The sequence below is a fragment of the Gouania willdenowi genome, unplaced genomic scaffold, assembly GCF_900634775.1.
Source record: "Gouania willdenowi unplaced genomic scaffold, fGouWil2.1 scaffold_269_arrow_ctg1, whole genome shotgun sequence".
In the NCBI taxonomy this organism is placed as follows: domain Eukaryota; kingdom Metazoa; phylum Chordata; class Actinopteri; order Blenniiformes; family Gobiesocidae; genus Gouania; species Gouania willdenowi.
Window position 1 is genome coordinate 992,534 of NW_021145026.1, and position 17,980 is coordinate 1,010,513.

The 17,980-nt window shown below is 39.8% G+C and overlaps 1 protein-coding gene across 1 annotated transcript in view; it reads left to right on the forward strand.

Annotated features, from left to right (window-relative positions):
• LOC114459152 (NACHT, LRR and PYD domains-containing protein 12-like) overlaps nucleotides 1–13,742 on the forward strand; it is a 32,905-nt gene extending 19,163 nt beyond the window's left edge. The window contains exons 4-9 of the mRNA XM_028441508.1: nucleotides 227–400; nucleotides 8,151–8,324; nucleotides 9,515–9,667; nucleotides 12,847–12,893; nucleotides 13,016–13,563; nucleotides 13,680–13,742. Coding sequence (XP_028297309.1) covers nucleotides 227–400; nucleotides 8,151–8,324; nucleotides 9,515–9,667; nucleotides 12,847–12,893; nucleotides 13,016–13,545 — 1,078 coding nt within the window. The 3' untranslated portion in view covers nucleotides 13,546–13,563; nucleotides 13,680–13,742. The remainder of the gene's footprint in view (nucleotides 1–226; nucleotides 401–8,150; nucleotides 8,325–9,514; nucleotides 9,668–12,846; nucleotides 12,894–13,015; nucleotides 13,564–13,679) is intronic.
• The last annotated feature ends 4,238 nt before the right edge of the window (nucleotides 13,743–17,980 follow it).

The window sequence follows — 17,980 nt, forward strand, 5'->3', positions numbered from 1 at the left end:
AATTACAAACCCAGATATGAATTATTATGATGATGAGAGATAGACATTTTTTTATCTTTGAACCTGATCAGAATCAGTTAATTGATCAGGAGTACCTCTGGCAGCTGAAATCTTTCCTCCTTGGTGGAGGTAATAAAGCAGATGAAGTATACAGCAAAGGTTTGAATCCTGTCAATAATGTGATGATGATTATTATTATTAATAAATGAATGTCTTTCTCCCACAGACTGAGTTCCTGTGGTCTCTCAGAGAGAAGCTGTGCAGCTCTGTCCTCAGTCCTCAGCTCTCAGTCCTCCAGTGTGAAACATCTGGACCTGAGTAACAATGATCTGCAGGATTCAGGAGTGAAGCTGCTGTGTGAAGGACTGAAGAGTCCTCACTGTAAACTGAACTCTCTCAGGTCAGTGGATCACATGTTCCATCAACATTGTCCTCACTGCATAAAAATGAGATTATCCACCCTGTGAATGCCTGATAATTCCTGTAAACGCCCAGGATTATCAGCAGTTATCAGCAGTTCACTGAGAAGTCCCCCCACCCCCACTGTGAATGTTTTTCTATAATTAGCATTTCAATGTCTAGCCTGCCTGACTGAAACTAACCAACCATTGGAAGAAACCACAGACAGTTCAGAAGTAAAATCACCTGTGATTGGACAGAAAGTCCCTCACTCATTGCATGGTCATATGCCCCTCCCATTTTTATTATAATACAAATAATAATAGTTATAATATTAATGATACTAATAATTATTATTGCTAGTATTATTTAGTGAGAACATCACAATAATAGTTTATTGAGAATAAGAGACACAGGAGGAACATAATGAAAGTAACAACAGTAATACACAAAATAATTCACAATAAAAACAACAACAAAAAAACACAAAAAGACAAGAAAAACACAAAAAATGACTGCAAACCCATATTATTAACAAACAAGCAAAATCACAACAGAAATACACAAAAGTGACTTTAAAAAACACAAATTGGCAGCACAAGTACATATTATGACTCCAAAAAAACATACATTTTACAGTAAAAATACACAAAAGGACAAAATAAATGCACAGAATGTCTTTCCTGTGTTAATGCTCAATTTGGTCATTATTCTAAATTTGGACTGGAGGTCACATTTACCTAATTCAGATTTAAATTTAAATCAGAATAAAATGTATTAGGAATTAAGTGTTTACAAGGTCAGTTTGAAGAGGAATTAACTTTTATTCTGCTTTAAAGAGGAATTAAAGCTCCATACAAACATGTTGGCTCTCAGAGACTTGTGTGTCTTTACAGTGGAGACAGTCCTGATTTACATTTATATACATCACAGTATGGTCATTTACATGTGAAAACCTTACCCAGTCCTAGAAGCTGGGGGGAGACTTTCTCACCTTGTGCTGTGAGTTTACGATCATTCCTGGCAGTTATCTGGAGCTGACTGGAACTTCCTGTTTACTCAGAGTTAACGGTAATTTACAGTGACGGAAACTGACGGAAATCCCACTTTTCATGCAGTGCCTGTTCCTCGTCTCCTCACTTGTTTCCTGAGTTGTGGATGTTTTTCTGAATCCAGTCTGTCAGGTTGTGTCATCACAGAGGTGGGCGGGGCTTCTCTGGCAGCAGCTTTGAGCTCCAACTCCTCCAGTGTGAGAGAGCTGGACCTGAGCTACAACCATCCAGGAGACTCAGCAGTGAAGCTGCTCTCTCAGAGACTGAACACTCTGAGGTGAGACACATCACAGCAGCTCATCACATGTTCACATCAATCCCCATCACATGTGTGACAGAGAGCTGTATCAGAGGAATGTGATGAAGGTGTGAGAGGTGGGACACTAAAGGAGGAGGACTGGGAAAGGTTAGAGGGATGAAGGACAGAGATAAGAAGGTAGTGAGGAGTGAGGAGAGGCTGATGGAGAACTATGAGGAGCTGATGAAGGAATGAGAGAGAAGATCAGAGGAGGTGGAACCAATCAGTGAGGATTGTGTTCATATAAAAATATGAATATAGCTTATGAAATTACATTTTAATCTTTTCTCTGACACAAGTTATCAAGTCAAAAAATTAGGGATGAACCGAAATGTGAATTATTGACTGAAAACTAAAATAAATTTTTATTTTATTTATTTATTTATTCAGTTTATTTCCGACATGGTTACATTCACTTTTTTTTTTTTTCACATTTTTTTTTTCTTTTTGTACATGCCGAAAAAGGAGACGAGAGAATCAGTTTGCTTATCCGGGTCCCGTCCCCTGTTTTACCATCTCAAATTTACATGGGTTTACATGTCTCTCTGGTCAAACATTCTTGAGTTGTTCTGAACCATCCTTTTTTGTGTATTCTCATCTGTAGTCAATGTTGTCCTCCTCCTCTCTATCGTTGTTCGTGTTGGCCTTGTTCCCTGCCAGACGTTGTTAGCATTCCTCCAGTTCAAGAACAGTTCCTCTTTCGAAGGTTTCCAGCTCTGAATGTTACTAACCACTAAAATTAAAACTATGCAATTGTATAAATCAAAACTAATGCTTCAAATAATCAATCAATAAAAGGTAGGGTAGGGGATTTTTTCCAGATACACTTTTTAAGTTTTTGGTTGAAATTTACTTAATGTTCTGACAGAAATGAAGATCTTATGAGCTCTGAAAAAGGAACAAAGAAAATCCATCTGTAAAAACGTTGACCAATGAAAAAAGATGGTTCGTTTTTTATTAACCAAAACGTGTCATTGGTGACGAACTTAAAACAGAGTTTTTAGTCACGTTTAACATACAGTATATAATGATAAAGTTTAGTGTTTACTTACTGCTGAATGAAACGACGTAGTTTCTACACGATACAAGTGATGAGCTTAGATCCACTTCTGCAGCAGCAGTGCTAATGCATGTGAGTGAGACGGAGCACAGAGGGGAGGGGGGTAAGCTACATTCAAAATCATGCTAGCTTTCAAAAATCACCTCCCCTGCCTTTAAAATATGAAAATATTTATTTAGCACTGACATTCCAACAATGCGTAATATAAAATAAAATAATAAAATGTTTAACTTGACCCACTCATACAATTATTAAAACAGAAATATGTATGTTTTTAAAACGTTTTACATTTATTTCAAACTGTAGACTTATGTTACAAATATCATTTTTTAACAATTGACTTGAGAAGTCCATCCCTCCATCCATCCATCCATCCATCTTCTCCCGCTTAGCCGTTTCCGGGTCGCGGGGGCAGCATCCTCAGTAGGGAGGCCCAGACTTCCCTCTCCCCGGCCACTTCCTCCAGCTCTTCCGGGGGGACCCCGAGACGTTCCCAGGCCAGCCGAGAGACATAGTCTCTCCAGCGTGTCCTGGGTCTTCCCCGGGGCCTCCTTCTGGAGGGACGTGCCCTGAACGCCTCACTAGGGAGGCCTCACTAGGGAGGCGTTCAGGGGGCATCCTAATTAGGTGCCCGAGCCACCTCATCTGGCTCTTCTCGATGCGGAGGAGCAGCGACTCTACTTTGAGCCCCTCCCGAATGACTGAGCTTCTCACCCTATCTCTAAGGGAGAGCCCAGCCACCCTACGGAGGAAACTCATTTCGGCCGCTGGTACCCGTGATCTTGTTCTTTCGGTCATGACCCAAAGTTTATGACCATAGGTAAGGGTTGGAACGTAGACCGACCTGTAAATAGAGCGCTTCGCTTTTTGGCTCAGCTCCCTCTTTACAATGACGGACTGGTGCAGACTCCGCATCACTGCAGACGCCGCACCAATCCGCCTGTCGATCTCTCGCTCCATCCTTCCCTTACTCGTGAACAAGACCCCAAGGTACTTGAACTTCTCCACCTGGGGCAGAACCTCATCTCCAACCCGGAAAAGGCACTCCACCTTTTTCCGGTCGAGAACCATGGACTCGGATTTGGAGGTGCTGATTCTCATTCCGGCCGCTTCACACTTGGCTGCGAACCGATCCAGTGAGAGTTGAAGGTCACGGTATGTTGGAGCCAACAGGACCACATAATCTGCAAAGAGCAGTGATGCAATACTGAGGCCCCCGAACCGGACCCCCTCAACGCCCTGACTGCGCCTAGAAATTCTGTCCATAAAAGTTATGAACAGAATCGGTGACAAAAAGGAAGCCCTGGCGGAGTCCAACCCTCACCGGAAACAATTTCGACTTACTGCCGGCAGTGCGGACCAGACTCTGACTCCGGTCATACAGGGAACGAACAGCTCCTATCAGGAGGTTCGATACCCCATACTCCCGGAGGACCCCCCACAGGAATCCCCGAGGGACACGGTCAAATGCCTTTTCCAGGTCCAGAAAACACATGTGGACTGGTTGGGCAAATTCCAATGACCCCTCAAGGACCCTGCTGAGGGTTTAGAGCTGGTCCACAGTTCCACGGCCAGGACGAAAACCACATTGCTCCTCCTGAATCCGAGGTTCAACTATCCGGCGGACCCTCCTCTCCAGTACCCCTGAATAGACCTTACTGGGGAGGCTGAGGAGTGTGATCCCTCTATAATTGGAACATACCCTCCGGTCCCCCTTCTTAAAAAGGGGGACCACCACCCCGGTCTGCCAATCCAGAGGCACTGCCCCCGATGTCCATGCGATGTTGCAGAGTCTTGTCAGCCATGACAGCCCCACAAAATCCAGGGCCTTGAGGAATTCCGGGTGGATCTCATCCACCCCCGGAGCCCTGCCACCGAGGAGCTTTTTAACCACCTCGGCAACCTCAGCCCCAGAGATAGGAGAGCCCACTCTCGGGTCCCTGGGCCCTGCTTCCTGATTGGAAGGCGTGTCGGTGGGATTGAGGAGGTCTTCGAAGTATTCCCCCCACCGATCCACAACGTCTCGAGTCGGGGTCAGCAGCGCACCATCCGGACCATACATAGTGTTGACAGTGCACTGCTTCCCCCTCCTGAGACGCCGGATAGTGGTCCAGAATCTCTTCGAAGCCATCCAGAAGTCGTTCTCCATGGCCTCACCAAACTCCTCCCATGTCCGGGCTTTTGCCTTGGCGACCGCCGTGGCTGCACTTTGCTTGGCCCATCGGTACCTGTCTGCTGCCTCCGGAGTCCCACAGGCCAAAATGGCCCGGTAGGACTCCTTCTTCAGCTTGACGGCATCCCTCACCCCCGGTGTCCACCAACGGGTTCGGGTATTGCCGCCACGACAGGCACCGACTACCTTGCGGCCACAGCACCGATCAGCCGCCTCAAAGGCACGGAACATGGCCCACTCGGACTCAATGTCCCCCGCCTCCTCCGAGACATGGTTGAAGTTTTCCCGGAGGTGGGAGTTGAAGCTCCTTCTGACGGGAGACTCTGCCAGGCGTTCCCAGCTGACCCTCACTATACGTTTGGGTCTGCCAGGTCTAACCGGCATCCTCCCCCGCCATCAGAGCCAACTCACCACCAGGTGGTGATCAGTTGACAGCTCCGCCCCTCTCTTTACCCGAGTGTCCAAGACATGCGGCCGCAAGTCCGATGACACGACTAAGAAGTCGATCATCGAACTGCGGCCTAGGGTGTCCTGGTGCCAAGTGCACATATGGACACCCTTATGCTTGAACATGGTGTTTGTTATGGACAATCTGTGACGAGCACAGAAGTCCAACAACAAAACACCGCTCGGGTTCCGATCAGGGGGGCAGTTCCTCCCAATCACGCCCCTCCAGGTCTCACTGTCGCTGCCAACGTGAGCGTTGAAGTCCCCCAGCAGAACGAGGGAATCCCCAGAGGGAGCACTCTCCAGTACTCCCTCTAAGGAATCCAAGAAGGGTGGATACTCCGAGCTGCTGTTTGGCCCATAGCAACAAACAACAGTCATGATCCGTCCCCCCACCTGAAGGCGGAGGGAAGCTTCGCTCTCATCTACCGTGGTAAACTCCAACGTACAGGCACTAAGTCGGGGGGCAAGAAGTATAGCCACCCCGGCCCGGCGCCTCTCACCATTGGCGACTCCAGAGTAGAAGAGAGTCCAACCCCTGTCAAGAAAACTGGTTCCAGAGCCCTTGTTATGTGTCGAGGTGAGACCGACTATATCTAGTCCGAACTTCTCTTCTTCGCACACAAGCTCAGGCTCCTTCCCCGCCAGAGAGGTGAAATTCCACGTCCCTAACGCTAGCTTCTGTAGCCGGGGATCAGATCGCCAAGGCCCCCGCCCTGGACGACTGCCCGGTCCACATTGCACCGGCCTCATATGATCCCTCCTGCGGGTGGTGGGCCTACGGGAGGGCGGGCCCACGTCGTCCTTTCGGGCTCTGCCCGGCCGGGGCCCGTGGGCAAAGCCCCGGCCACCAGGCGCTCGCACACGAGCCCCAACCTCGGGCATGGCTCCAAGGTGGGGCCCCGGTAGCGCCAATCCGGGCGACGTGAACTGCCTTTGTTTTTTAATATACATATATGGCTATTGAACCGCTCTTAGTCGGACCCGTCACCTGGGACCTGTTTGCCTTGGGAGACCCTACCAGGGACATTAAGCCCCCGACAACATAGCTCCCAGGATCATTCGGGTACTCAAACCCCTCCACTACGTTAAGGTGGCGGTTCATGGAGGAGGACTTGAGAAGTAATTATAATTTTATATATGGCCTGTCTTAGTTTATACAAGTTCATACAAGTTCCTAGGATTGATCTTTAATGACTTTATGAGTTTTCAAGAGGGAACAAAGTTTTTGGCTGAGTCAGCAGGAAGAGCTTTGGGCTGTGTGAGAACAATGACTATAAAATACAGTTGTCATGTTGACAGTTGTTACTGTTTTATTTTGAGGTTTTGGGTCGACTCTCAATACAGTATCTACTGACAGTTCTTTTGGTTTTATGTGATATGTTTTTATTTGGTTTCACTGTTTGTTTTATGTGTGCGTGCGTGTTTATGTTGCTTTTTATGTAATATTGTAAATATTTGTATTTAATATTGTCATTTATTATTGTAATGAAAATGAAGGAGACCCCAGTCAGAATAGTTCCTGCAATAGGTCAGGAGCTAATGGAGCTCAATAAAATCAAATGAAATGAAATTAAATAATTTTTATTATTATAATTTTTAACAGAAAATACACATTTTAAAATCCTCATGTATTTAATGTTTTTTTTTGTAAATTTATCACACTCTCTCTCACGTACCCCCTGCAGTACCGTTGTGTACCCCTAGGCGTACGCGTACCCCCGTTTGAGAAACACTGTAATAAATAAGATTTTAGTCGACTAAATCTGTTACAGATATAATCGACTAAAACATAAAGCATTAGAGTTTATTTATTTTTGAAATATTCAGTTACTGTTGATCAACCTGATATATGATGGTATTAATGTTTGTAAACACAGACAGATTAGATGTGATCAATACGTTTGATCACATGATCACATGAGTTCTGATTGGATTTCAGCCTAGGTGACCAAATAGTGTAAATATACATATATATATATATATATATATATATATATATATATATATATATATATATATATATATATATATATATATATAGTAGTGTATAGTTTAGTTTTTATTTGTCAGTGAAGATATAAATATAAGTTGATATAGTTTTTGTTAACATGTATTTTTATTAAATTATTCATTGTTTAGTTATTGTCACTTTAAAAACTTTAATCAACAAAAACTATGATATGTTTAGTCGACTAAATGAACAGTATAATGTGCAAACCTCCATCAAGCTCTGAACCTCCTCTTCACAGATATGATCAGTTATCAATGATCAATGATCCTGATCATGGTACCATGATCATTAACACTTTAAAGGCTTGGAACCACATTTATATCTCATTAATAAACATCCAGTAGGTCACAATGTATGGACACACACTTTAAAAAAAGAAAATAAATCAATGAAATACAATCTGGATCTGATCAGGATGAAACTCAGTGGGATCATTGATTAACCACCCAATATAAATGAGTCATATTTTATACAGATCCATCAATTACAAACCCAGATATGAATTATTATGATGATGAGAGATAGACATTTTTTATCTTTGAAACTGATCAGAATCAGTTCATTGATCAGGAGTCCCTCTGGCAGCATAAATCTTTCCTCCTTGGTGGAGGTAATAAAGCAGATGAAGTATACAGCAAAGGTTTGAATCCTGTCAATAATGTGATGATGATTATAATTATTAATAAGTGAATGTCTTTCTCCCACAGACTGAGTTCCTGTGGTCTCTCAGAGAGAAGCTGTGCAGCTCTGTCCTCGGTCCTCAGCTCTCAGTCCTCCAGTGTGAAACATCTGGACCTGAGTAACAATGATCTGCAGGATTCAGGAGTGAAGCTGCTGTGTGAAGGATTGAAGAGTCCTCACTGTAAACTGGACTCTCTCAGGTCAGTGGATCACATGTTCCATCAACATTGTCCTCACTGCATGAAAACTGAGATTATCCACCCTGTGAATGCCTGATAATTCCTGTAAACGCCCAGGATTATCAGCAGTTATCAGCAGTTCACTGAGAAGTCCCCCCACCCCCACTGTGAATGTTTTTCTATAATTAGCATTTCAATGTCTAGCCTGCCTGACTGAAACTAACCAACCATTGGAAGAAACCACAGACAGTTCAGAAGTAAAATCACCTGTGATTGGACAGAAAGTCCCTCACTCATTGGTCACCGTTGGGATGCATTGTCATATGCCCCTCCCATTTTTATTATAATACAAATAATAATAGTTATAATATTAATGATACTAATAATTATTATTGCTAATATTATTTAGTGAGAACATCACAATAACAGTTTATTGAGAATAAGAGACACAGGAAGAACATAATGAAAGTAACAACAGTAATACACAAAATAATTCACACCAAAAACAACAACAAAAAAACACAAAAAGACAAGAAAAACACAAAAAATGACTGCAAACCCATATTATTAACAAACAAGCAAAATCACAACAGAAATACACAAAAGTGACTTTAAAAAACACAAATTGGCAACACAAGTACATATTATGACTCCAAAAAAACATACATTTTACAGTAAAAATACACAAAAGGACAAAATAAATGCACAGAATGTCTTTCCTGTGTTAACGCTCAATTTGGTCATTATTCTAAATTTGGACTGGAGGTCACATTTACCTAATTCAGATTTAAATTTAATTCAGAATAAAATGTATTAGGAATTAAGTGTTTACAAGGTCAGTTTGAAGAGGAATTAATTTTATTCTGCTTTAAAGAGGAATTAAAGCTCCATACAAACATGTTGGCTCTCAGAGACTTGTGTGTCTTTACAGTGGAGACATTCCTGATTTACATTTATATACATCACAGTATGGTCATTTACATGTGAAAACCTTACCCAGTCCTAGAAGCTGGGGGGAGACTTTCTCACCTTGTGCTGTGAGTTTACGACAATTCCTGGCAGTTATCTTTAGCTGACTGGAACTTCCTGTTTACTCAGAGTTAACGGTAATTTACAGTGACGGAAACTGACGGAAATCCCACTTTTCATGCAGTGCCTGTTCCTCGTCTCCTCACTTGTTTCCTGAGTTGTGGATGTTTTTCTGAATCCAGTCTGTCAGGTTGTGTCATCACAGAGGTGGGCGGGGCTTCTCTGGCAGCAGCTTTGAGCTCCAACTCCTCCAGTGTGAGAGAGCTGGACCTGAGCTACAACCATCCAGGAGACTCAGCAGTGAAGCTGCTCTCTCAGAGACTGAACACTCTGAGGTGAGACACATCACAGCAGCTCATCACATGTTCACATCAATCCCCATCACATGTGTGACAGAGAGCTGTATCAGAGGAATATGATGAAGGTGTGAGAGGTGGGACACTAAAGGAGGAGGACTGGGACAGGTTAGAGGGATGAAGGACAGAGATAAGAAGGTAGTGAGGAGTGAGGAGAGGCTGATGGAGAACTATGAGGAGCTGATGAAGGAATGAGAGAGAAGATCAGAGGAGGTGGAACCAATCAGTGAGGATTGTGTTCATATAAAAATATGAATATAGCTTATGAAATTACATTTTAATTTTTTCTCTGACACAAGTTATGAAGTCAAAAAATTAGGGATGAACCGAAATGTGATATATTGACTGAAAACTAAAATAAATTTCCAGCTCTGAATGTTACTAACCACTAAAATTAAAACTATGCAATTGTATAAATCAAAACTAATGCTTCAAATAATCAATCAATAAAAGGTAGGGTAGGGGATTTTTTCCAGATACACTTTTTAAGTTTTTGGTTGAAATTTACTTAATGTTCCGACAGAAATGAAGATCTTATGAGCTCTGAAAAAGGAACAAAGAAAATCCATCTGTAAAAACGTTGACCAATGAAAAAAGATGGTTTGTTTTTTATTAACCAAAACGCGTCATTGGTGACGAACTTAAAACAGAGTTTTTAGTCACGTTTAACATACAGTATATAATGATAAAGTTTAGTGTTTACTTACTGCTGAATGAGACGACGTAGTTTCTACACAATACAAACAATGAGCTTAGATCCACTTCTGCAGCAGCAGTGCTAATGCATGTGAGTGAGACAGAGCACAGAGGGGAGGGGGGTAAGCTACATTCAAAATCATGCTAGCTTTCAAAAATCACCTCCCCTGCCTTTAAAATATGAAAATATTTATTTAGCACTGACATTCCAACAATGCGTAATATAAAATAAAATAATAAAATGTTTAACTTGACCCACTCATCCAATTATTAAAACAGAAATATGTATGTTTTTAAAACGTTTTACATTTATTTCAAACTATAGACTTATGTTACAAATATCATTTTTGAACAATTGTTAGAGTTTTTGAGCTAACTCTGGTGTTCAGTATCTGAGAATTCATACAGATAGACATAGTCAGAGGTTTTGCTGAATCAATCAATCAATTTATTAGAGATGAACAGAAAATGAATCAACAAGTCATAACAAGTCAATAGAAGAACAGACACTCATCTAAAACACAGCTGTGGTGCTCAGGGTCTGCTCACTCCCTGGGCCCCAAACATAGATTTATCAGTGTTTTTATATATTTAGAAATCAAATGATCAGCTCCTTGTAATTAGTTAAAGATGTCATTTACTGGTGATTTAAAGCAATACAAATTATGTTTATTGATTTATTCATTAATATTGATCATTTAGGGGTCTATGGTGTCTGTTTGTTTAATTTATTCAGATATATAGAACATAAGTTGTTTTACGTGTATTAGGTTTAATTTTAAAATATAATTATTCTTATTTGTTAATGATTTAGACTTTGTGCATTTTGGGTCAAACTGACATTTTAGTGTTAATCTGATTGTCTTGTTTATATCTGATTTGTCTCTTCGTTTACGTACATGGTTGTGTTGTTTTTAGATTTAGATTAAGTTGAAATCAGATGTTCTGAAACTGTTTGTCCTTGTTCTGAAAATGACAGCTAACAAGTTGATCTGAATATATTTTATGAATAGGTTTATTGAGTATAAAGATATATAATTATAGTATTACACACAAAAAGAAAACATGAATAATAATCCATTCTAACATTCCCTCTCTTCACACTGTTTAACAGTGTGACTATAAAAAATTATGAATATGACAAAATATTTAATTCAGACTATGTTTTATTATGTTATAATAACGTTATTTGGAAATTATATCAGGTTACTTAAAGTAAGGTTGTTAATTTGTTTTAACGTTATTTTTCCTTCAATTTTATTTCAAGTTATATTCCTATTTTGTTTACCATTGTTAGAGTGGGACAAAAACTTTTATTTAACTTTATTACATTTATTTGGATTTACTGTTAGACTATGTTTTAATATAAGAAAAAAAGTTATAAGTAGAACAGAACAGAATACAAACATGATTTGTGTTTAAATTGAATATACATAGTAAACTTGAAATTAGCCACTTATATTTATCTGTACAAACAATAACTGAATACATGCTCATCAAAATCAATCTTATAAAACATCACATGATTACAAAAGGTGTTTACTTATTTCTTTATTTATTTAATTCATTCATTTTTATATTTATTTGTGTCTCAGTCTTCATTTATTCATTTAATTCATTTTTAGTCTATTCTAGATGTAAAAGTTAAAGTAGTAAAATATATTTAAACTAAAGTATTTTATAATTATTATTTCTAGTGTTAATTATTTGTGTAAAGTTGTTCAGCTAATGTTCAAATCTATGTTTCTTTTTATTTTATTTTTTTCATGTGTGTGTATGTGTAGATATATATGTATGGATGTATATGTATTTTATCAATCTCTATTTATCAGTTATATATGGGTGTGTAATTATATGTGTTAGTGTATATATATGTACATTTATGTGAATGTTGAAGTTTTAGATACAAAGTCATAAATATATTTTATCAAGATTATTATTATTATTTATTAAAGAGAAGTGTTGAGAGGTTAGTAAATTATATTTCTGTGAATATGTATTGATGTCTTATGTTTAATTTTCCTTTTTATTATGTTTTTGAAATAATCACTATATACAGTCAATCAATAGGTTTGTTTATTCATTTATTTATCATTGTAATGTATTAGAATTCATAAGACAAATGTATTTCTAAAGGGAGAATTATGATTTAGTGTGTGATATTATCCACATTCAAAAACTAAAAAGAATAAAAATATGTACGACTACCAAACTTATTTAAACTGCAAAGGACCAAATAGTGTAAATATACAAGTATATAATAGTGTATAGTTAAGATCAGAGGAGGTGGAACCAATCAGTGAGGATGAAGAGAGGAACACTTTGAAGGAGATGAAGAAGGTGAAGCTGTTGAAGACAAACCAGTAGAAACATGGAGAGCTTGATGGAGATGGCATCAGGTTTCTGAGCAGCACTTTGGACTCTTTAGGTGTGTAAATCACTGCCTGTGTTTGCTCCTGCAGGGCGGACCATGGAGGAGAGCAGAGGATCAAAGCTGGTGTGAGGAAGTGTAAGTGTGTGTGTGTGTTCATTCAAAGTGTCCTCATGAAGCTCTGAGTGAATGAACATGTCAGTGATACAGAGAGAATGAAGCATCACATGATCAACTGTTGTTTCTTTGTGTCTCATCAGATTTCTGTCACATTCACCTCGACACAAACTCCATCAACAGAAACCTCAGACTGTCTGACAACAACAGGATGGTGACATGTGTGAAGAAGGAGGAGTTTTATCCTGATCATCAGGACAGATTTGATCACTACTGTCAGGTTCTGTGTAGTACTGGTCTGACTGGTCGCTGTTACTGGGAGGTGGAGTGGAATGAATATGTTTCTATAGCAGTGAGTTACAGAGGAATCAGAAGAAAAGGAGACAGTAAAGATTGTGTGTTTGGATTTAATAATCAGTCCTGGAGTCTGAAATGTAGCAGAGGTTTTTACACCTTCAGACACAATAACATAGTCACACACACCTCCTGTCCCTGTGGTTCCTCTGGTAGAGTAGGAGTGTATGTGGACTGTCCTGATGGACGTCTGTCCTTCTATGAAGTCTCCTCTGACTCTATGACACTCATCCACACCGTCTGTACCTCCTTCACTGACACTCTGTATCCTGGGTTTGGGTTTAGGTTTGGTTCCTCAGTGTCTCTGAGTCCTCTGTGAGACAGACAGACAGACACACACAGACAGACAGACACTAAGACAAAGAGACAGACACACTGACAGACAAACAGACAGACAGGCAGACGGACACACTGACAAACAGACACACACAGCTACACAGACAGACAGACAGGCAGACAAACACACACACACACAGAAAGACAGACAGACAGACACACTGACAGACAGACAGACACGCAGACAGACAGGCAGACAAACACACACACACACACATAGACAGCTACACAGACAGACAGACACTAAGACAAAGAGACAGACACACAGACAGGCAGACAGACACACTGGCAGACAAACAGACAGACAGACAGACAGATAGACATGCAGACAGACAGACAGACAGACAGACAGACAGACAGACAGACAGACAGACAGACAGACAGACAGGCAGACAAACACACACACACACAGAAAGACAGACAGACAGACACACAGACACACTGACAGACAAACAGACATACACACAGACAGACAGACAATTAGACAGACACACGGGGAGACAGACACACAGAGAGACAGACACATAGACTGACAGACAGACAGACACATAGACAGACACAGACAGACAGACACAGCTACACAGACAGACAGACACACCGACAGACAAACAGACACGCAGACAGGTTTCATTGAATAGTGAAAATGAGAGCAGAAAAGTTAACATCCTGTTAATATAAACTAAAGTGTTGTTGGACCTTACTCAAATTAAATGTGAATACATTTGCCATTAAATGTTGTTGACGTGTTTGTTAATGGCCATAATTAATTTATAGATGATTCCCCTACAAGAAACATCAGGAATCACTGAAACCTAAGTACCTGTACTGTACAATATTCAGGTATTTATTTCAGTCACACAGAAGTAATTCAGGCTGACACCCTCATACCTAGAGCCGATGGGCTGAAGCTGCATCCCACACTTGGCAGCAGAGGATGGAATAGCCAGTACAAAGTCAATAAGCTTGACTTTGTATGGAGTCTCCTCATGGTTTGCCAGCATTACATTGTCAAGCTTGATGTCAGTATGGATGATCCAGTGAGATTGGAGTCCCTGTAATGCTACCAACATCTGCAGGAACATGATGAGAAAAGACAGGATTATAATCAGAGGTGAAAGTAATGGATTACAAGTAATTAAGTTACTGTAATTGAGTTGCTTTTATGGTACTTGTACTTTTTTGAGTATATTTCCACATCAGTCATTTTACTTGTACTTAAATATGTTTTAAAAGAAGTACAGTAATTTGTAGAGTCATTTGTTACATTTCTACACCAAACCGTTAATGAGTAAACTATTATTTGAGGAGATTAAATTGGAGGCAGATACGAGAGTTGAACATTCAAAACATCAGCCACATCCATGCAGCTCCGTGCACAGCGTCCTCTCTGCACCACATTGTGTCACACACACACCAGACTCCACACACACACCCACCATTTTAGTCAAACTATAAAAAGCTGCTTTGCAATGCCACTGCTTTGCAATAGGGCGGATTTGGTGCACATACATGGAAGAACCCAGCTCAGTCCTGAGGAACTATAATAAATCCATCACAAGCAGCTCAAAGACGAGGCAGGTACAGCCAAAGTATTCAAACCTCTCGTAGAATTTGACCAGGTTAAAGTGGTCTGCATTCAGTGTGCTGATTCTACTCAACATAGTCAGCTGGAGGGGAAAAAAGGACAATTAGATCATCTTTCTGTCACTATTCTCTAAATAATTCATAGTTAAAGTCTGGTGGGAGGCACCAAAACTATAGGAGAGATCCAAACACTCGTGCTGCACGTTTTCCACAACCTCGTCCTTCAGGATTTTTACTGCCACTAATTCACAGGTGGAATTAACCTGGCACTTGGCCACTTTACCAAAGCAACCTTCTCCCATGAACTCAATGATGGTGTATTTAGTTGAGCTGCTGCACAGAACCTGCCCTACTGATAGTTGAGACACTGTCAAAGTAGATAGAAAGGACACAAGGTTAGTATTCAGTATTTCAACACTAAAACTCACATAAACAAGGAAATCTTGTCCTGTCATTTTGAAATTTGGGTTTAAACCCCCGCATGTGTAGCACATCCTGATCTTCTTTTGGTACACTCATAGTATGCAGTTACTTTACTTACAGGTATTAAATAGTAATAAAAAAGTCTCCTCCTGCTATATCACACCCATTATGTGAACATTGAAAACAAACACTCTCCTACTTTTTTTTGTCCACTTTTAAATAGATATTACAAGTGGGTAAGATTAGAAAAGTTTTAAGAATTAATCCAAATGGCTGATATTATGTACCATGGAATTTGTACATGACACTGTTTCCCAAACTTTATTGTCCCATGTACCAAAACAGGTCTGTCCTGAGTTGTTTAACACATCTAGATGTAAACACCATGAAATAAATAAAAGCTGGAATTCTCAACTTTTTTCTCATATTCATGTTTTGATCTGAAACCCAACTGTCTTCAGTTTACAACAAAAACAAAGGAATAGACCTTTCCATTCCAATACATAGGAGGGACTGTATAAAATTAAAAGGTTACACTGGAAAAAGTGAAATCTAGGCAAGATATAATTTCCTAAATTAAGGCAAAAATTTCTTGTTTTTGGCTGACAAGTTATTTTTGCTCAAAATGAATTTGTCAGGCAAGATAATTTTGCTAGTTTTAATATAATTATTACTTAATTATCTTATATGGTTGAATAGTCTTGTTGTTGAGTATTAAAAGCTAGTAATGAGTACATTGAGGCTTAAATCAAGCATTTTACACATTTTAAGATGTTTGACAAATAATCAAAGGACCGCACCTGGAGTTTCATAAGTAAAATGTTCTTATTTTAAGATTTTGCATAATCTAGTAATAATACAAATGGAAAAATACAAGTATCAAAACAAAAGACACAACTGTCATATAGATTCTCTCTAAGCAATTTATTTAATTCACATGTCATATGATTAAAACTGTTCTTACATGCTCCATCATTCATCATTACATTATGATCACCAGCCGAGCATGTTTAGACATCATTAATAGCTGTTACAGCCAGCCACATTTATATGGAAAGAAACCATTCAGTTGCAGTGCAGTTCCATAACATTTGTCAGATAGTATTTCACGAGAACATAAGTTTGATTTCCATTGTTTAGAATATAATAAGACATGTAATCCACCAACTTCTCCACCTCCACTACCTCAGTGTCCTGATCATTATGTGGGACTTCAACCTGATAACACATGTCTGTCTGTCAAAGCACACAGTCTGACAAAACAAACACATGTAGAATTGACAACAAAGATGTTTTTGATCTTTCCAAACTGTGGGATAGTGCGGTTATGTACATTAGCTAGGACCAAAGACTTTTGTTTATATATTTGTTACCGTTAATGACAATCCATTTCACTGACACCTCATGCTGTACTTCACTGAGACCCAAGGATAGTCTCAACTTTTCAGTGAGAATTTGCATATTTCCAACCTCAGACACTGGTCCCAAATCACGGTCATTTGAGAAAATAGGGTTCAAGAAAGATCAACATTTTGACAGTTTTCATATATTTGGTTTTGAGTCATCAAAGACTTGCAGATATTTGTTTTGTGGCCTTTTGCTTGAAGAAGACATGTTTTGACTCAAAACGCATGAACATGTGTCTAACCATTGGACCAAGTGATCATATCTGTGATGGTAAATGAATCATGTAATGTTGCTTAGGTGTTACATTGTGGTCAGGAAAGAGCTCTTTCCAACGTTTCAAATGATTTTCAATCAGTGCTTTTAACTTTGAGATGGTCGCTTTTGAAAGAACTGGGGCAAATGCAATCTGTACAATGTCTATCAGCTCCAGTATCAGAAAACCCTCTTCATTTACATTCAAGCTTGGCAAAATAAATGGCAGAATCTGTAACATCACAAGCATTTGACCTGATGACTGTTTCAGCTTGTTGTCGTTGGACATTAATGTGTTAACAGATATTGGTGTGGGTCGATCCCTTACATCTAGAGGGAAGTAGGGAAAACCAAGTATACTAGAATTCACTGAGTCCAGATCCACCTGTCCTGATTGAACGAGATGATTCAAAACACATTTTACTTCAAGTGGGGCGATGCCCTCCAGGATCACATGCATAATGTCCTGTGGTGTTTGTTGGATGATATCAAAATTGGGAAATTCCACTAACTTACTCTTTTTGTTAATTCCATACGTTGTTTTAAGACTGTTGCGAAGCAAGTCTGTTTGTGCCTTTTCAATCTCATCACATTGTCTCACATGCCTCTCCAAAGTTCTTTTCATAAATGCATCCTCACTGAATTGGGACTGCATGTCCTGAAGGTAACACTCGTAGTGTCTGCACTTACTGAAGGCAAAGCGTGTGAATTTCAACACCATTGGCCAACTTGTCCAAGTCCTCCTTAATTCT